The 21,336-nt window shown below is 38.3% G+C and overlaps 1 protein-coding gene across 3 annotated transcripts in view; it reads left to right on the plus strand.

Moving 5' to 3' along the window:
- Positions 1 to 21,336, plus strand: part of Tsc22d2 (TSC22 domain family member 2) — a 97,406-nt gene that overhangs the window by 35,767 nt on the left and 40,303 nt on the right. For 2 of the 3 annotated variants that reach the window (XM_076867192.2, XM_076867193.2), the window contains 2 exons: positions 9,048 to 9,099; positions 10,613 to 12,348. The exons of the other annotated variant lie outside the window; for it this stretch is intronic. In XM_076867192.2, the coding sequence (XP_076723307.2) occupies positions 9,048 to 9,099; positions 10,613 to 10,873 (313 nt within the window). In that variant the 3' untranslated portion in view covers positions 10,874 to 12,348. Of the gene's footprint in view, positions 1 to 9,047; positions 9,100 to 10,612; positions 12,349 to 21,336 lie in introns of those variants that run through there. 3 annotated transcript variants of the gene reach the window in all.

Below are 21,336 nucleotides of genomic sequence, written 5' to 3' on the forward strand. Positions count from 1 at the left end.
AACCTTTTAAAGGAAAATTGACATTAACTACAAACTATAAAATGGTTGTTAATAATCATAGTCCTTTCATTGGAAGTCTATCTTTATCCTTTTCCTAAACCACCTAAAATAATTTGACCTCTTATATTCATGCAAACTAAGAATTTTTGTTGGATTTATCTCCCTTTTTTAATTTAAATTTTGTATTTTCAAGGAAAGAGTCCCTTAAAATCAGTATTGAAAAATGCTTTATTACATTAAGGTTTACTTTAATCACTAAATTCTGATCTGAATTTTTAGAAGCTTGATTAGCCATCAGCTTCTACCCCAGCAGACTAAAGGAATGGTTTTAGAATATCTAGAATGAATGTATGGAACTGTGTTCCACTTGTTCCTTTTCTATATAATTATAGTCAATTGCTGTGAGCTAGATGTAATTCAGCAGAATTTAAAACCCTCTCTAATTCCTTTCCCCTTTTTCTCTGAGCTACCAATGTACCTCTAAGTCTAGGTGATTGTCAGTTGTGTTATTTTCTCCATCTCCAGGGAATGATTTACAGTGCTCAGCAATGTGGTGTTGGATTCTTAATTTGACTTTAAACCTTTGTTATGTTTCCTTTGCTCCTCAGTAATTGAAATGATTCAAACCCTTTAGTATGTATCCATTACTCTCTAGTAATTGAAATGATTCTCTCAAAATATCATAACTTAGAAATGTAGAAATATAAATAGATGTGGAAAAATAAGGTTATGTTAATCTCATCCTTACCTTCTTTGGAAAGCATTTTTTAGTGTAACATCTAAGTTTATGTAGCTTGTTATATCATAGATGCTTACCGTAAATTTTGTCTATTTACTTATCATGTTGACTTTGAATAAATAGACATAACTGAGCCAGAGGCACAGTGGCACATGCCTGTATTCCCAGTGACTTAGGAGGCTGAGGCAGGAGGATTGCAATTGGAGGACAGCCTCAGCAACTTGGTCTCACTAAATTGCTTAGGTTCTAGCTATCTCAAAATTAAAAAGAAAAAGGGGTAGGGAAAGGTGGTAAAACACCCCTGGCTTAAATCCCTAGTCCCAAAAGAAAGAAAGTGAGGAGAGCCATAGTGGGAATAATAAACATGATTGGTGTATTTTTAGGCAGCTATAAATCACCCTAAACCAAGGGCCTGAATTTTACAAATCACAAAATCACTTCTTGACATTGTTTCCAGTGGTAAATATAGTACCTTATCTTACAGAATGAAGTAGCTCCTAGAGAAAGAGTTTATATCTCTTCCCTCCTTTTCCCTTGCTTCTGTTTCCTGTTGTTACTTTTCCTGTCTGCCATTTGTTCATGTCTTGAATATATACTGCATAGAGTAATGACTCCTTCAAGAGTTATTTTCATTTTTAATATATTTTTCAGTATTTCCCAAAAATGTGATACAATTAGTCTGTCTTCTCTATTCTGTCCTCCATTTCTCCACCTTCCCAACAGGTAAACACTTAGCTCATGTGTGTTATTTCACAGTTTATGCACATAAAAGCAAACACAATATATATTATCCCTTCATGTAACTGACAATATATTGAGCATATCTCTGTACCTTTACTTAAAGATCTCCAGGTGTGCTGCTGCTCCCATCTCAATACATAGAAAAACATCTTAATGTTTTCAATAGGTATATACTCTTAAACCCAGTAGATAGCTGAGCCATGATTTATTTAACAAGCTTCCTGTTGACAGAAACCTTGCTGTTCTAAACAGTGCTGCAATGAGTGTCCTTGTAAATATGGTGTTTTCTGTGTATGTAAATATCTATAGGATAAATTCTCAGATTTAGGATTGTTGGTTTAAGGGCGGATGAGAGTTGGGTGGGGAATATGTGTTGGAAATGGTATTGAATTATAGTTTTGATCTGTATTTTTATCATGTTTGAAATTATCTTTTCATGTGTTTCTTGTGGACTGTCAGTATGAATTCTCCAAATTTTTTGTTGGGCTCCTGGTCTTAGACTTCTAGAAGCACTTTATATATTAGGAAAATTGCTGAAGAAGGTTTTTATTTTTCTATATTTTCAGGAATATATAGAGACTCTGAAGTATTAACGCCCGAACTGCTCCTTAATATGAACAATATAGTTGGATTTGGACCAAGGGGGTCTGAGGTAGAAAAGCGACTTTGTGTTGATGCATACTTTTTAAAGTATACTCTTCGATGTATTTTTTACCATGAGAATGTTCTTTTTTGAAAAAAAATTTTATTTTGAAGTAATTGTAGACTCACAAGAAATTATAAAAAAAGACAACAATGGGGTAGAGTTTTTGTACACTCTTCTCCCAGTTCCTCTCACTGATAACACCTTGCCTGACCACGGCACAGGACCAGACCAGGAAGCTGATATTAATGCAGTCCACTGCGTGTGTCCTCTTTTCACATGTTTCTTATTTCCACCTCCTGACCAGAAATTTGGCCTAAAATTGACTGGATGAATATAAAATATGCTGAAGGCATCGGTGACCAGTGTTTTTGTAGAAATGATGACACTATCCATCATTGCATAAATATTTAGCCTTTGTTTGTTTGTTTGTTTGTTTGTGGTGCTGGGGGTCAAACCTAGGGCCTCGAACATGCTAAGCAAGTGCTCTGCCACTGAGCTACACCCCAGCCCCCCAGCTTGGTTTTTAATCGTTTTTTGGTAAACACTTTTCATCATACCACTTTAAGAGTGGCTACTTAAGAAAATAATAATGTAAGGTTTGTAAATAGCCATTTACCTGCTTGCTCAGAGTGAATAATTTCTTTAAAATCACTTATCTTGTGTTACTAATAAAAATCGGGCATTTTTGTGGGGTTTTTTTATCACAAAATTAAGCAGATTGTTTTACATTAGTAGAATTTATCTTCAGAAATCAGGGTTCATAAATTTTTAAGTTCTTGGCTTAATTTACTGTTAATTTCATCTAGTAATTTATTCTTAATAATAGAAGTTTGTATTTTGCCAGAGGTTAATTCTGTATGAATTAAAATTAATCTAGATGCTTTAGAAATAAGAATTTCTATCTTCTCTTATATTAAACTGTAAATATTCTGTAGTCCTCTCTTACAGAAGAGGGGTGAATTTTTTAAAATTATGTTTAACTTTCACAACCTTGCTGAACTTTACATTCATTAGATTTACTTTTTATAATCTGCAACTTATGACTTTTTCCCCTAAAAAACAAAGAAAACATGGATTTTTTTTTTTTTTTTTTTTTTTTTTTTTTTAAGAGAACAGGCAAACTGTTACTCAGGTTAGAATTACTGTTTGCCGGGGCTGGGGATGTGGCTCAAGCGGTAGCACACTCGCCTGGCATGCGTGCGGCCTGGGTTCGATCCTCAGCACCACATACAAAGATGTTGTGTCCGCCGAGAACTAAAATAAATAAATATTAAAAAAAAAAAAGAATTACTGTTTGCCATTTGGTAGTAATGATGTATTATTATGATTGTGATTCATAGAAAGTTTAGAGGGCCTTTGAGCAAAACAGGATAATATTTTTACAGTTTTATATTTATCTGTCTCTAGCTTTCTGACAAACCAGAACAACAGTTTGCTTCTTGATGAATAGGTAAACTACACTGGCTGTGCAAAGACCATTGAGCAAGAGCCTTTTCTAAGAAGTTTCCTCCCTTATCCTCAGAGCTGAACCTCTTCTGGGAATGTGCTAGATAAGATAAATGGTATTACGAATGTGGTTTGATCTTTGGATCTATGCTTATGGCTTCACAGTTCATATTTGGTGTTTAGTTAAAGCATTCTTCATAATATGTGTGACTTGGGGTCTATTCTAGGTCACAGAGCGCTGCTTTCCTTCTTGACAGCCTTACTGTTTTAGAAGGAAACCTGTTTTGACATTAGATCTAGGTTTGAATTCTGTTCCTAGCAGTGTGTCTTTGAGCAAGTTACTTGGCTTATTTGTAAAACAAGAATGTTGCTCAGGTTTAATCATAAGAATTAAATAATTTGTGCCTGCCATAAAATGTACAGTGATTAATTATTATTTTCCTCTACCTAATTGCTTTGTATAGAGAAGAGGACAGAAGACAAAGTAGTCAAAATATGTCCACTTGGGGAAAATTTTGCATTGGTCTTATTTTAGACAAATAACTATGATTATCTGTCCACATCACTACAGATAAAGATAAAAGTTGATTTCTCATGAAGAGTTTTTTTTAAAATGTGAAATCAAGTTAGGTTATCCTTGCCTTCACTGATTTTAACTTGTGAAGTAGAGGTTCTTACCTACCCAGCCTCATTTCTTAGTGAGGTTGCAAGGGCTCTCCTAAATATTAAGGAGATCTGAGAAAAAAATCTGTGGTGGGAACCAGTTGGGATAAGTTAGAAGAGCACAGGAAGCTATGCTGTCTTCCCCCAGCATTGATACCTTCAGTTTGACTTCTCCTGTAAATGTGTTGGCAGTTGGCTTTATTTACTAAATTCAAGCTTATTTGGTTCTTATAGGGCAGTTCTCGTAAGTAAAAAAATTATCATATAAAAGGTAATACATTCATTCTTACTATCTTCGCACAGTTCTGTTTTTCTGTTCATTTCTTCCATATCTGCAAATTTTAATTTATGTGTAAATGCTATCAAGGTCCATAGTAAACAGAAAGTTTCTTTTTTAAAATTATCCTTTGGCTTTATTCAGCACTTACAGTGTACATAATAGTAGTTTAAAAGGGAAGATTCTAAACTCTTCATATTCCCCATGCTTCTGAGGCAGTAATTATAGCACTTGGTTTGAAATTTATTTGTTTCAGTTTGAGTATGGCTGTACATATGCACACCATTTCATCTAAAGCATACGGTTTATTCTTAACTGCCTTTGGGGTACCTAATTGAATACTTGGTATATGTACACTCTGTTGAGAGTACTAAAAAGAAAGACAGGAAGCCTTCCCTTAGGTAGCTTAAATTGAGAAACTGTTTAACCATCAAAATATGATCTGATGAATACAATAATAAAAGTTGTGATACTATAACATTAGGTGATGAAAAGAAACTTGAAAGGGAGTTACTCATTTAGTTTTATTAATCTTTCTCATATTAAAAACTAAATCACTATTAACTTTGGACACCATAGAATACACCTTTCTACCCTCATTGATGAGGTATTTTTAAACCTTACTCTTGGATATTGAAATATAATAGTACCCTCTTTTTGCTAAAGAGTGCCATATTGATATCCTTATTATAAATCTTCTGTTTAAAGCAATGGTTCTCAAACATTAGTTTATCAGAATCGCAAGGAGGGTTCCTATCAGTAGCCCCATCCCAAGAGTACCCAACTCGGTAGGTCTAGAATAGATCCAGGCATCTCCATTTCTAGTGAGTTTCTAGGTGATGCTGATCCTCTGATCTAGGAGCTTCACTTTGAAAACTATGGATTGATCAAAATTCAAAAAATTGGCTAGGCATGGTGGTGTGCATCTATAATCCTGGAGACTTGGGAGGCTGAGGCAGGAGGATCACAAGTCTGTGGGACCCTCAGCAACTTAGACCTTGTCTCAAAATTTAAAAGGGGAGTTAGGGGGCTTGGATATAGCTCAGTGGTAAAGTGCCCCTGGAGTCAGTCCCCATAACCCAAACTAATAAATGGTTTTGGATGGCTTCCAGTGTCATCCAGTGTTTGTTTCAGATCTGATCACTACCATTTCTAATTACTGCCAGTATACATTTGAGCTCTTATGTGCCAAACACTGTATTCATATCTTCACAGAAGTGAAGATATGGAACCTCCTGAAGAATTTAACCAAAGGAACCACATATGATGGCACATGTCTATAATCCCAGCAACTCAGAAGGATGAGGCAGAAGGATTGCAAGTTTAGGACCAGCCTTGGCAATTTAGCAAGGCCCTTAAGCAACATAACAAGATCCTATCTCAAAATAATAATAGAAAGGGATATGGTTCAGGGTTCAGTGGTATAGTGCCCTGAGTTAAATCTCCAATACCAAAAAAAAAAAAAAAGTGTGGGGGGGTGGAGATCAGCCTAACAGGATCAACGGTGGCAGTATTATAGTGGTAAAAATAATCATTATTATGTATTTAATGCTCAGTGTGCTAGGAACTATTTCAAGTACTACTAAAACTCATTTAATCCTCACAAGAGTTTCATGAATTAGTGCATATAATCCTTATTTTAGATGAAAAAATTGTAAATGTTAAATAATTTCTAAAAATTCACACGGTGAGTATATGGAGGAGCCAGAATTTGCTATTCTATCTTCCTGCATTGCAAAAAAAAATGTGAATATTGGTGGACTGCAGAAGGAGTGGAATAATTGACTCTTAGAAAAGGTATCAGAGATGGCACTGGAGAATCTTAAGGAATAAGTGGAAAACAGTTGCACTTCCAAATGAGGGAGCATTTTCTTCAAAGCCAAAGAAACCTGAGAGAGCTTATATTCCTCAGATTGTCGGTAGTTATATAAGACCATAATGCAGTAGGCCAGATGGAGTGTAAGAACTAAAAAGAGACCATATAAGGCATAAGTCAAGGTCATGAAGAATTTTGTATACCAAGCTTGAAATTTTTATATTAGAATTAGGGATATTTTTCCTTTCCCTCCCCCCTTTTTTTTCCTTCTATAACTGTCATCTCTGTAAGCCAGTGTTTCTCAAATATGGTCAGGTAGCAGAATCAGCATCATCTAGAGCTTGTTAGAAATGCATATTGGCTGGGGATATAGCTTAGTTGGTAGAGTGCTTGCCTCAAATGCATAGGCCCTGGGTTCAATCCCCAGCACCACAAAAAAAAAAAAAAAAAGAAAGAAAGAAAGAAATGCATATTGCTTGGTCTACCCTATTCCTGCTGAATCAGAAACTGGTGGGTGGGCGGAGCCCACTAGTCTGTTTTTACCAAACCTCCAGATGACTGTATGCTAGCTTGAGACCACTGCATTAGGTTACTGAGTAAAGTAACAGCAATCAGAGTAGTCACAGATCATTATAGTGTTAATAATCATGTCTGTGACTGATTTAATTCTATTAAGAGTACAGCACTCAACAGACTTGGACTACTAACCCATAAAGTTCCAAGTTTTCAATTTTGTAAATATTTCCACAGAATTACACATGTACATTAAAATAAATTGGCAGTAATATTCTAGAGCGTATATATATTATATTAATATTATAATCATAATTACATTTTTAGTAGCAGTATATATGATCACCTATCATATACTTAAATATATACAGCATTTAAGTTTTTGAGGTTTTTCACATCTAGTACAATGGGACAAAATGGGTTAGTACCTTTCAAGGGATATGTACCTATAATATTATCCACAAATTGGGATATGCATCTATATACCTACAACATTATTCATATCTTGTAAGCCTGTTTCTAATGTGAAAGAAATCAAGGACAAGAGTTTTTAGATTAACATTCAAAGAATAGCATGGTAACTATTCCTTTGCTACAGGATTTTAATAATTTAAAAAGAAGCAATAAACCATTTTGAGTTGTTTAAAACTGATATTAAAGCTTAACATATCGAAGTATTTAAATAAAATATGTCAAAGGAATAGAATTAATTGACTATTTCCTGGTAGAAATAAAAATATGGAAAGTATAATTAGAATTCTCAAGCAAATGCTCATCTAAATCCCTGTCACCATCTTTTTTTTGCCCAAGTAATGGTTGGTTCTGGCACTGAATGTTACACTATATCCTCATAGTTTATATACTTCTGTAATTTATAGTTGCATATAGTCTTATTTTACTTTGCATAGCCCTCTACAAGCATTTAAAGCCCACTATGTATAAAGTATTTGTTAACAGTCTGTATATCCTTTCCAGTTATTAGGTATACAAAACCCTTTTCATCTTAGAAATGGCAACAGTAATGAGTGAAACATTATGCTGTAATCAATGTGGTTAATGCTCAAATAAATAAAACGTAGTGTTTTCCGTGTATTAATTCAATTTCTAAATCCCAGAGTTTCAGGGATTTAGAAGTGGAAAGTTCATTAAAGTTTTGACACCAACACCTTCATTTTATGAATGGGGATGCTGAGGTCCAAGGAAGTTAAGTGGTCACGGGGGTGGGTAGTGAGTAGCAGAACCAGAATTATAACCAGATCTACTTTGATCACAATCTAAAAGATACAACTACTTTGAACAATATATTTCTGAGGCTTAACCTGATATAACCTTTTAAAGTAAAATAGTATTCTGGTATTTTAGTACCAAATTCTTCTGACTTTGATATTTAGAAATGTTTTGTATAAAAATTATTTTAAAGACCTTTATATTTACATAATAAAGTTATCAGATGTTCTTTTACAAGAGTGATTTTTTTAAAAACCTACTACTGTTTTTCAAAATTGATAAAAATACCAATAAGAAAATATAAAGTCTTCCTACTTTTATTACTTAATACATGGGAGAATATAAACCACCAAAGAGGACAAATATTCAGCCTTCTAAGTCATTAGCAAACAAGTACTGAAATAGCATTTAAACTTGGGATGTGTACGTCCTGGCTAGACTGCTTTCAGTTGTTTTCAGGAAAAACTGGTCTAACCCACATGCCTTATTAGGTGATTTTTGCCAGCAGGTAACCTATAATCAAAGCATGTAGGTCTGCCAGAATGTTGAGTTCCTTGTTAACCAGCTGTGCCCCCAAAGCCCTCTGGATTGTTTTTAGAGGCCATCTCTAAATCATCATTGTAGAGTGAAGTGTAAGAGATAAAAGGGTACTACTCATTCAAACTATCCTTTGAAGACCACTGAAATGAAATCTTCTGAATAAAATTGAGAGTTACTTTTAAGGCAGCATATGCATATTGTAGGCAAATTATAAATGTTGGAACTACAAAGGAATTTGAGAAGTCATCCATTTACTGAGATCCTCTTTTTAATAGAACTCTTTTGAGTTTTGCAATTGGGAGAATAGACTTATTAATAAGCTATTTTAAGCAGTCATATTTGGTTTTAAATAAAACATAAATGTCTTTTACATTATTAAGAGTTGGAAGGGAGATTAAATTTTTAGAATAATTTAATGAAATATTCTAATTTTTTCCAGTGCATCTGGGGGAGGTGTTGTAGCCATTGACAACAAAATAGAACAAGCAATGGTAAGTAAAAGTTTATAGTCCTCTAATTTCATAGATTGTGGGTCCTGTGAAACACTTTGTACTTATCAATTCTAGATAACAAAGATCTAATTTCTTAAAAGTTAACTAGATTATATTTTTTGGTAATGAGATTTAGTTGAAAATGTTAGAACATTGAGAATGTTTAGTCTAAACTTACAAGCTGAGTAAATATTTCTCCCATTTGGACATGTTACATTTCATGCATCACGGTTGAGAAAGAGCCATTGGAAGGGACCAGTGAAATCACGCAGCTGAGCATGGTGATTTCATCAAAGGCCATGTCTTCATGAGCTTCAATGAGTGGACTGGTTTCAGGTTCTGGTTTCTGCTATTGCCATCATTTTTTTTGGAGGGGTAGGGTGTTCCCTTAAAATACATTGATTCAAGAATATTTAAAGTAGCCAAGCATGGTAGCCCATGCCTGTAATCCTAGCAACTTGGTAGGTTGAGGTAGGAGGATCACAAGTTCAAGGCCAGTCTAAGCAACTTAATGAGATTGTCTCAGAAAATACAAAGGGATAGGATATATTTCAGTGATAAAGCACCCCCTGACTTCAATCCCAGCACCACAAGGAAAAAACAAAAAAAGATCATTATAAGTGTAGATGAGCTATAAATAAGGACTCTTGATCTCAGAGTGTTAGGAAAAATAAATTCCAAGATTTTAAAGTTGGAAATTACATTATCCATATCTTGTAAGCCTGTTTCTTCTGTAAAAGAAATCAAGGACAAGAGTTTGTTAGATTAAAAAATAGCATGGTAACTATTCCTTTGCTACAGGATTTTAATCATAAAAGAAACAATAAACAATTTTTTAAGAGTTTTTTCAGTTGTTTAAAACTGATATTAAAGCTTAACATTTTGAAATAGTTAAATATGTCAAAGAATAGAGTTAACTCAATGTTGCCTGGTAGAAATAAAAATATAGAAAGTATAATCAGAATTCTCAAGTAAATGCTAATCTAAATCCCTGTCACTTTATCTCTCTCTGAAGTAGTTCTGCGGCTGATTTAATATCATTTTTTCATTGGAGCATTACTCCAACATGTAAGCATGTGGTTTTTTTAAAACATTTTTTTTTAATTCTAAGCTTAAATTGATTTGGGGGAGTGAGTATTATTGGAAATCATCCAAAATTTTGAAAAGAAGACTTTGATGGTGCATACTTGTAATCACAGCTACTTAGGCTGAGGCAGCAGGAGGATTGCAAATTTAAGGCTAGCCTGGGCAACATATCAAGAACTTGTCTCAAAAAGAAAAGAAAAAACTGGGGACTTGCTGCTCTAGTTGAGAACTAGATTTTACTCAACTCATCACCCATAGCCCTAGTCATGATATAGCAGGAACATTAAAAGCAAGAGCAGGAAAACATATAAAAACACTGTGTTTATAAAAAAAACACTTTGTGTTTACAGGGCACCAAGTAGTCTAGAACCACAAAGCAATGTCTTTTCCTTTCTATTTTTGATATTCCTAATTTTGTTTTTCACAGGATCTGGTGAAAAGCCATTTGATGTATGCAGTAAGAGAAGAAGTGGAAGTTCTAAAGGAACAAATAAAAGAATTAGTTGAAAGAAACTCTTTACTTGAACGAGAAAATGCACTGTTAAAATCTCTTTCAAACAATGATCAGTTATCCCAGCTCCCAGCCCAACAGGCCAATCCTGGTAGCAGTTCTCAGCAGCAAGCAGTGCTAGCACAGCCTCCACCACCTGCGCAGCCTCCGCAGCAGCCGAATGTCTCCTCAGCATAAGCTTTCTTAAGCCTCACTAAGGAAAACACTGACAGCAATCCATCTGTGTGCCACTGCTGTTCTTCCCACTTTATACGAAAGCAAGTAGCCATGCTTTGGTTGTGTGTTTGGCCTTTTCAGTATTAGACAATCATTCTACAAGAGCTTTTCCTCTCTAAGATGTCATGCAGCGCTGTCGATGTCCAGTTCTATGTCATCAGTACACACGGAGAATAATAGATGGGGTTTTCTAAAGCAAGCAGAAGTCTGCATTTCACCTGGTGCGCATGAGTAGGGTCTTTAAGAGTTTTGGTGGCTCTCCATGTTTCCTGTTACCATGGATTTACCTTGAGCCTTCTTACCACATTATAAGTAACAGTTCATCTAAAGAGCCACTTTTCTTTCAACATCAGTAACATTTGCCTACATAAGTTTTCATTTATTTGTGTTTTATTTATTACAGGGCTGCTATTTTCATAATGTACATGAACAATGTCACAGAACTTTTTAAATTTTTTTGAATAATTATAAATATCAGTAAAGGAATTGAAAGACAGGATTGCATTTAATAGATAAAACGTTTAGGCAATAATTGAACAAAAGAATCCTGGCATATTTCTAACACTAATGGCAATTTAGCTTTGGTATTTATTTTCAGTAGTAAAGACCCAGCTTGAATGTAAATTTTGTATAGTGTAAGTATGAAGAACGTAGTGCAGCTGTACAGGTAGTCACCAGTTATTGTGATATAATAAATAATTGGGCTATTTTGATGAAGAAAACTTTGTTCATTTGTTTCTACTTTCTAATAGAGAAATTGCCACGATTCCTCTGCTTTCTGACATTTCGTATGACTTTTCTTTTGGTTGGGAATAAAAAGCTGTGAAATTGTTCAACCTACTTTGTAACCAAAGAAGCAAAGCTGTGTAATGGAGTTTTGTTTTTTGTTTTTTTGTTTTGTTTGTTTTTTTTATATATATAATGCACATTCTTTATGTATTTTTATTTAGTGTTTTCTCGGTCACAATTTTCTTTGCTGTCTAGCATGATCTGCATGACCTATAATCTTTGAACCACTTTCGTACCTCATGTTTTTATCCAGCACTCTTATTGTAATATGTACTAGTCTGTGAACAATGTCAAATAAAAAAAGAACGAACAGGTGGTTTGGTGGAGCTGAGCTAGTGTGCAAAACGCTAGTTGTACAAAAACAAAAATGAAGTGAGCCATCTTTTGTTCATTTAAAATGGTGTTTTGAATTTCGTATGCAGAAAACGTTTTGTTACATTGCAGATTTTAATGTATTTAATAAATGCAACATGCAGATTAAGTGCAGTGTATACTGAGTATTTAAATTAAAATGTACATTTCATAAATACAGTTTCAAGAGAAAGCATCATTTTGTGTATACTAACACATTAAGTGTATGTCAGAAATTGATGTATAAATATATATTTTAACACATTTTCTGAAATTAAACTGCAGTTTTGTTGAAATATGTGGCTCTATATGTGTTCAAAATTTGACTAGATTTGTATTTTCACAGTTCAGAGTATTCCTTAAATGTGAAAACCTGTGTTGTTAATGATTTAATGATAGTTCTTAAATTTTCAAAGTAAATAATTTGAAGATTGCTAGAATGGTGAGCAATATTTGTACTCAATAATCATATTACATTAAGTAGGAAATCCTTGTCTACCAAAACTTTTACTTGAATTCAGAAAGGTGCCTGTAGAAATTAACGTGCTCTATCTATAGCCAGTGAACTAATCAGGAATTAATGAGAAATGGTAGTTACCTCTCCATGTTAAAGAGGATAAGTGTTCTTTATTTGAAATAAAAGCTTAATCAGATTATCCACAAACAAAAGGCATAAAATTGAGATGTACATGGGATTACCAAATATTTTATATTCTAGTTGTGCTGCAGGATGTATTTTCAGCGAACACATTTTTAATGTTAGTTCCTTCAAATATTTCTAGTTATTATCTATATAGGCTTGATAGTCACCCTAAGAACGTGAAGTAGAGCCACAGTGGGTGAGATGGAATGTGAAGCTTTGCGGTGGGAGTGTTAACCAAAAGATGTGCTGCGTGCACCCTTCAGTGCTAACAGTGAGTCCTTCACTCAGTCAAAGAAAAACATGCAAGAAAAGCTTGGAGAGCTGGGAATGTTGTCAGTGGGAGAGCACTTGCCTGTCACGTGCAGGGCCGTGCAGTTGTTGATCCCCAGCACTGGGAAGGAAAAAAAAAAGTTGCAATTTTTGTGAAAGTAAGAGATAAATTTTTGGTTCTGGGGACAGAAATATTTTATAAAGGATAGTAGCTGTGATCAAGAAAATTAATATGTTAAAGTTTAAAATGGTAACAGCAGTCACTGCTAATGTTAAAAAGGAGAGGAAACCATTCACAGGAGAAATAAAGTGGTTTCTGAAGTTTCAACCTCTAGTAACCTAAGAAATACAAGTTAATATTTTTAACCAGTTGTGTCTTTTAAATAACAGGGCTTAATGTAGTAAGTCAGGCTTTTCTGTGTACTTGAGAAAGAAATTTGGCAATATGTATCAAGAGCCTTAAATACTAATAGTCTTTTCAGTTCAGTGATGTGAGAACTCATGGTGCAATGTCAGAAATACAAAATTATTGTGCCTGCCCTCTGCTTACTTTCTCCTTCCATCAGGACTCAAAATTCTCCCTTTAGCCCAACACCTCCCACCCCCACTAAAAAAAAAGCTGCAAAGAGAAGTCCCTACATCCACACCTCCCATTCGGGGATAAAGTGGAAAAGCTATTAGACTTGTATTTGGAAGTGCTGGGCATTCCCCCAATGGGTTAGTTTGTTTAGGATCTTGAGTAACTTTCAGTTTTACCTTGAAGCTTTGGGTCTTGCTCCAAATAGAATATTAACTGGTTGAAATTCCAATTTGGGGGCAGTCTTATAGGTATGTCGTGTATCTCTAATTTCTCAATGCAGTGTCTACAGACTTGGGTGCTACATAAGTGTTCTGTTGGTTTATTTAGCCAACCAGGAATTCATAAAGTAGAAATTTTTCTAATACAGTTGTATGTGTATAATTCAAATCTGATCTTCCCCAAAGAAAATTCATCTTATGTAATTCCAGTGTGAATTGGAACTTGGAACATCTCAAAAGACAACACACACAAAAAAAATATTTAGTTATTTTAACTCATAATTAAGTTATAAATGAAGCTATATAGCCCAGTGGTTGATATGATTGAGTTCTCTTCAATAATACTGTTAAAAAGACAAAGCTTAGTCCTCAAGATTTACAGTTTAAGGTTACAGACAACAGATACAAAGCATCAGTTGGGGGGAAAAACCTTACTTGGTACTTGTACAAAAAATGGCTTTGTCAGAGTAGGTTTCCTAAGAGGTGACATCTGAGTTTTAGGTTACAAGAGCCAAGTGGAAAGGCATTCCAAGCACAAGAAAACAGTGCTCAGAGGTTTAAAGCAGAGAGCATGAATAAGAGTCTTAAGTGAGCCCCAGAATTTCCTGGGAGACAGAGTGGCAGTGATGACCCCACTAGCCCTGGTGGTCTTGGCCCCTATTCGAAAGCAAGAATGATTTATTGAATGGTTCTAAGCAGTATGATATGTGCTCAGATACAGTGGCAGATCGGAAGTTGATTGCGGGCTGAAACTGGAAGCTAAGAAATAATTTTGGAGGGACAATAGGAATCCAGAGAAGAAATGATGAAAAGGCAAAGTTGCACAGGCAGTTCCTGTGAAGCGGGTGGAGGAAGTGTGTGTCGGGCCTTTCTGTGCCGTTTTCAATGGATGTTCCATTCCCAACATCAGATGTCTTGTTTCCTTGCCCTTTCAAGGAAAATCAAAGAGCCCCAACTCATACTTGAAAGTTTGAGTTCATCTTTTATGTCCAATAGCCATATATTTCATATATCTCTATGAAATCAAAGTCTTTGTTTCCTGTTAAAAGAAATTTCAAGAATCTAATAAAAGAATGGGGGACATGTAGGAACCTTGATGATCACTTTCTGCCTCTGTCAGTTCAGCCCTAAAGGTTAATAAAATTTAATCCTTTTATGGTGACTAGGATTAACATAATTCCAAAGCCTTTCCCTAAAGAGATGTTTCTTGCTCTCTGAAAGGATGAATGGCTTCTGGCTCCACTGCAGGTCCTGATAACACTAGTCAGACTAGATTTTGCCAAGTTTTAGCCTTTTGTCCTTTGAGGGAGATCAATCCAGCAGACTTCTAGATCAGTCCCCAGTTCAGGCAGCAGCCCCCTGCCACTGCCCTTCTCCAGCCTCCTAGTAATCCATGTTTTTATTTTCTAGCAATACTACTCATTTATTATTCTGTGAGGTACATTTGCACCAGTTTATCTTTTTTTTTTTTTTTTTTTTTGACATTCCAGAATATATCCTTGTCTCATTAATTCTGTACCAGGTCACAGAAATCCATACCGAGATCTGCTCTTCAAGTACATATATTCTCTTTGTAGGTGGAAGGATCACCTATATAAGTGCTATGGTTACTATTTCCTGAGTGGGGTACAATTGGTATGGCATGCTGTGTTCAGAGAGAAAAAATGCTATGTGAGGCACTGTATAAAGCAAGTTTAAGTTCACAGACATCTGCACTCCCCCTCCACCCCCACCCCTTAATGGAATCATCAGATAAACTAAGACAGTTTTTCAAGATTAGTGATGGCAAAGTAAGAAGCTGGTGTTTTGCACTGGCACAGTCCACTTGGTCATTGAATTGGTTTAACATACCTGGAGGGTGAGTTAGCTTTGTTTTTCTTTCTCTGCACAGGGAAACTGATAGATTAGGCTGTTTGAAGAATTTTCCTGCAGCCTAATGTCTCAGATCCAGAGATTTACAGACTTAAGACATTGCCTACAGAATCCATAGTTACCCCTCAAAAAAGGGAAGGCAAAGGTGTGCTAACTTGGAAAAAGAACTGAATTTTAAAACAAGACAATTGCAACTCTTCAACTCTCCCATGAAAAAAATCGAGGCTACCTTCTCATTCCAGCCTCCAGCATGCCTGCAATGTTCCCACGTAACAACAAAGTGCTCTTGCCCACTGCCATCCAGAATGTTTTCTAGATCACAGTTCTGCTGTCATTCACAGGCAAGCAACGCATCTACAGATAGATCAAACCAGAGCAAGTCCATACGTGTGCACAAGGTACTATCAGGTCAGTGTCTAGTTCTAGTATTACTACTAGAAATAAATATACAGTATCACTTAATCAGGTGGCAGACTTGCATAGACAAGAAAAAAATGTATAAATTATGAAGCAGCCAAAAGTGAAGTTCAGGAGGAATTTGGGTTACATTGTTTTGTTTTATAAAAACATTGTAGAAATGTGATTCCATTCTCTTAGTGTAGGTGCTGTGCCCTGTACGAGACATTTGGGGATAAAAAGATGAAAGGGACATGATCCATGCCCTCCCAGAGCTCAGGATCCATGGACAGGCCGAAGCTGGAGCAGCGCAGTGCCAGTTTCAGGTTCAGGGTCATGGTGTGTGGACCTCAGACTTTATTAGATGAAAGGTTCATGTAAATAACAGTGACATTGCCATGTCATGTGAAACCCTGTGCCTTTGCCAGGAAACAACTTCAAATCACCTATGGAACTCTAACATTAAACAATGCTTTTAGAAAGAGCCTCCCATCTCTACTTGGAGGCTATGAGATACTCCCGCAAAAGAGAAATTAGCCTGTGATAGAAGTTTACACATATTTTAATACCCTAAGTTTTTAGTAGATAATGAAACTGATTTAAATATAACTTGGCTAGAACAGGATTTGTGTGTCATGAATTATATTGTCTATTGTCTCACAAAAAAACATATCTTGGCTGACAAAAGCAGCTACCATTCAGGAACCAAGTTAAGAATAACTCAGGTGCCTGATGCCAAAAACAAATCTCTTAATAGAGCTGAGAATCCAGAAAGAAACACAAAGGTATACTGAGTAAATGACAAAAGTGGTGTTTCAAATCAGTAGGGAAAGAAGGAATTAGTCAACTAGTACTGAGACAGCAAAGCCATTTGGGAAGAAAGCAAAAGGTTTAGATCTCTCACAAAAATGGATTCCACCAGGACTAGCAGGAAGCCTTCTGCTGTTTCGGTCACATATCCTTTGTAGAAATTGAACCATGGAAAAGCAAATAATTACAGGAAGAGAGAGTTGACCTCAGCAAAATAAGGAAAATGCAGATGAAAATACAAGAAACCATCTCAGATCCAATGGGGCAAATATTAAAAAGAATATAAATCTGTAAATCAAGAGCTGGCAGGGTGTGGAAAGCAGGAATCCCACCTTGCTGGTGGGTGACAGGTTGTTGACCCAGCTATGTTTCAAAGCAATTGGGTGGCACGATTAAACCTTAAGATTCACATGCCCTGTGACCCGGCAACTCCAGTTTTTAATATATACACAAAAGAAATGCACGTGTTCACAAGGCGGCTTACACAGTAATGTCATTTGCACCTTTGCTTGTCATAGTATAAAACTGGAAAACCCAAACACCCATCAAGGGAGTAGAATACAGTACACATCATAAAGTACCAAGTACCAACGAAAAACGAGAGGCCTAGTGCACCATCACAGAAAGATCTGGGATGCAAAGTTAAGTTGTGAAAAGTTGTGGGAGTAAAAACTGAAGAGCAATACACGTAACCCATGTGACACCATTGTCAACACACAGCCCCGTGTTCCCACGCGCGGATGCTGCACAGTGTACTTCCAATGTGAGCACTAGTGTGCCGGGCACTCACTCAAGGCCCCGCAGGATACCACCGGACTGCCAGCAGGAGTTTGGTGGCATGCGTTAGCTTTAACTGTAATGTTTCATGTTGATGAATATGCATTCATGTACTGTTTGTGTAATGGCAAATTAATAAATTAGAAGCAAAATAAAATAGAAGGCGTTTTTTTCTTCTTGTCCACTCTCTCTGCCCCCATCCCCGGTGCTCTGGGTCTTGCATCTTCAGTCTTCTCTCCCCAGAAAGGTTTCTGTCTCCACCATATTTTCTACTTCTGCCTTTCCTCTGCATCTTCACATGGAAATTCCTCCAGGTTCCACACACAGATTAAGACAGACGGGTGGCCCTCGTGGCCTGCTAACACACACGCCCCGTGCCTGCTTTTCCTGGAGACGAAGCCCGGCTGTGGCTCCCACTGCAGCCTGAAGCTGCCCCTCATAATACCACTGGTCATTTGCTGCTAATCCTACTTCACATATTTCAGTTCTTACCTGTTTGAGCTCTTTGAACCTCATTTCTGTTTATTGCCATGTAATTTTCATAGTAGATGTTTTCTATGCCTTTATTTTCCTTTTTAATTTTTTAAAAGTTCTCTGTACAAAGTATAACTGAATGTTTTTTATTTTTAGCCCAATCTGTATTTTAATAGACAAATTTTGTCCATTCCTATTTATTATTATTACTAGAATCTGACTTTATGTTCTCTCCTTAAAATGCTTCCCAGGCCCTTCCCATTTCTCCCCTCCTGCCTTGTTCAATTGAGGGCTTTGCTCATTTTGGGCCTCTCTTATGGTGAGGAGGTTGTACCTTCCACATCCTTTCTTCTGGTGGTTATATTAAATTCTTATATTAATTTTTGGACATTTTTAACCCTATGCAAAAGTGAAGTGTAATGAATTCCTGTGTCCCATCATCCCCCCAGCATAAACAGTCATCTATGGCTGAGCTTACACTCCTGCCCATTTCCCCTATGATCCTCTGGATTATTTTGAAGGAAATCCAACATATCATAAACTTATATTCGTGTATATGTGTATTTCAGCATATATCTAAAATATAAGAATTTTTTAGAAAAAAAGACCATAACTATTTTCCACACTTAAAGTAACAGTAATCCTTTAGTGTCACCAAACTCCCAATGTCCACGTTTCCCTGCTTGTCATAAAATTCTTAGCACATTGGTCTGAATATTGGTTAAAGTAAGGGCCCCATATTGGATTGGCTGGCACGCCTCTGAATGTTTTATCCATAGGTTCCCAACCCTGCCCCGCTTTTCCCCTTGATATTCTTCAAGAATCTGGGTGGTCTGTCCTGCTGCTTTTCCTGAAGTCTGAGTTTTCTGGACTGCAGTCCTGTAGAGTCCTCCATGCCTTGTATTTTCTATAAATTAGATCTCTAGCCTAATCAGATTCGGGTTCCCATTTTGTCCAGATCAATTCGTAAGTAGTGGTCTACACTCTGTCACATGATGTCTGGCTGCCCCTGTCTGATGATGTGGGCAGCACTGATGGTCATTACCCAGACCCTTCAGACTCCTAATGCTGTTATTCCTTTTCACTCGTTAGCAAAACACTGCTCTAAAGAGAAATGTGTCCTTTTCAACTGTCTAGTTACCTTGTGGTTCGGTTCCTATAAGGAAGGCAGGGACCTAATTCTCCCCGTTTATTTCCAGTCTTCAAGTAACAAGTTGAGTACCCACAAAGGAATCCATGTGGAGTGATGAGGGAAACGGACTCTGATAGTTCACTCTGGGAAGAAGGAATGGAGAAGGCAGGGAGTTGGGGAGCACACTCAACCCCAGGTGTCTGGAGGGAGGGGCCAGGGAACAGCACCGAAGCCACAGTCTGCACGGTGGCCTGCACCTGGGAGCGGGGAGGAAGCCCATGCTGCAGGAGCCACGGCTGTTTCACAAGAGCCAGGAAAACACAGCCTGAGTGGCCTGAGGACCTATGGAGTGAAGTTACACAGGTGAGGAGGCCTCGCCAGTGCATGTCCACCCTGAGGGGACTGGATGGGTGTCCTTGGAGTTACACAGGAGACTAGATACAGTCCTCAGAGTTACACAGGTGAGAGGCATTGCCAGCACATGTCCACCCTACGGGGGACTGATCAGGTGTCCTGTCCTGGGAGTTACACAGGGGGACTGGACGCAGTCCTCAGAGTTACACAGGGGACTGGACGCAGTCCTCGGAGTTACACGGGTGAGAGGCACCACCAGCGTCCCACCCAGTGGAGACTGGACGGGTGTCCTTAGAGTTGCACAGGTGAGGAGGCCCTGCCAGCACACGCATCGCCAGCACACGCAGGGACTGGATGCTGTCCTCAAAGTTATATAGGTGAGAGGCATCACCAGTTCATGTCCCACCCTTGAGGACTGGACGGGTGTCCTCAGAGTTACACAGGGGACTGGACGCAGTCCTCAGAGTTACACAGGTGAGAGGCATCACCAGCACACGTCCCACCCTGGGGGACTGGACAGGTGTCCTCCAAGTTACACAGGTGAGAGGCATAGCCAGCGCAGGTCCCGCCTATGGGGACTGGACGGGTGTCCTTGGAGTTACACAGGCGACTAGACGTAGTCCTCAGAGTTACACAGGGGACTGGACACAGTCCTCAGAGTTACACAGGTGAGAGGCATTGCCAGCTCATGTCCCCCTGCGGGGACTGGACAAGGTCCTTACAAACTCACAAGGCAGAAAGCTTCCTCAGAGAGAGAGGGCCTGGTGGATGACCTCTAGGGAGCAGCATTCCTCCTGGGCGAGGCACCCCTGGCATCCCATGCCAGAGGGCTGTCAGCCACCGGGACTCTGTGAAGACACCCCCTTCACCCTCCAGGCTGTCCCTGACACAGGAAGTTTCAGTGATGGGACATTTGCTGGGGACCATGCACTGTGGGGCACACCTGAAATCCCAGTTGCTTTTGGGGCGGAGGCAGGAGAATGGCACAGACAGGGCCAACCTGGGCCACCTAGGGATACCCTGTCTCCATAAGGAAATCACAAAGGGCTGGGAGGTGGCCCCATGTAAAAGGCCTTGGTCTCAGCCCCTAGGGATCCCAGGAGAGGGGGTCTGGCGTTGGCTCAGGGGTCTGGGTCTCAGTGGCCCTCTGACAGACCACTCCTTTCACCGTCTTCTGGAGCAGCACTGCCTCCCTCCCCCCACCCCCACCCTGCCCCTGTCGCCCATCCTTGCTAACGCACTCACTGAGAAAGACTGAAAAGGAGTCCCCAGAAATATCAGCCTTGGTAAAATGGGACTCTTACCACTGCCTCGTCCTGCTCTCCAGAGGATGACCAAGCGGAGACTTGGCAGCAGTGGTGGAAACCTGGCCAGCCCCTAGCTTGAAGCTGAGTTCCAACCCTGTGAGTCTTGGCTCCTCTGCTGACTGCAGCTTCCAGGACGGTGCTGGGTCAGCACTAGGTAATGACGGCTGCCTGACTCATCTGGGAAAGGGCTCTCCTGCAGGCCTCCTCCAGGATCACACCCTGGGAGGAGACACTGGTGGAAACAAGCTTCCACGCTGGCCACTTGAGCCTGTCAGGCCAAGGGTGGGGAGGCCAGGGCAGGAGAAGGAAGGGCATCGGTGTCCCAGGACTGCATGGGGAGCGGCCTAGGAGTCCAGGGCCCCAGGGTGCCAACACTTGGTGCAGAAGCTGAGTGCCAAAACAGGATGAGAGTTCCCCCTCGCCCTCTGGAGCCAGGAAACTTCCCACCAGG

The sequence above is a fragment of the Callospermophilus lateralis genome, chromosome 10 (assembly GCF_048772815.1).
Source record: "Callospermophilus lateralis isolate mCalLat2 chromosome 10, mCalLat2.hap1, whole genome shotgun sequence".
Lineage (NCBI taxonomy): Eukaryota > Metazoa > Chordata > Mammalia > Rodentia > Sciuridae > Callospermophilus > Callospermophilus lateralis.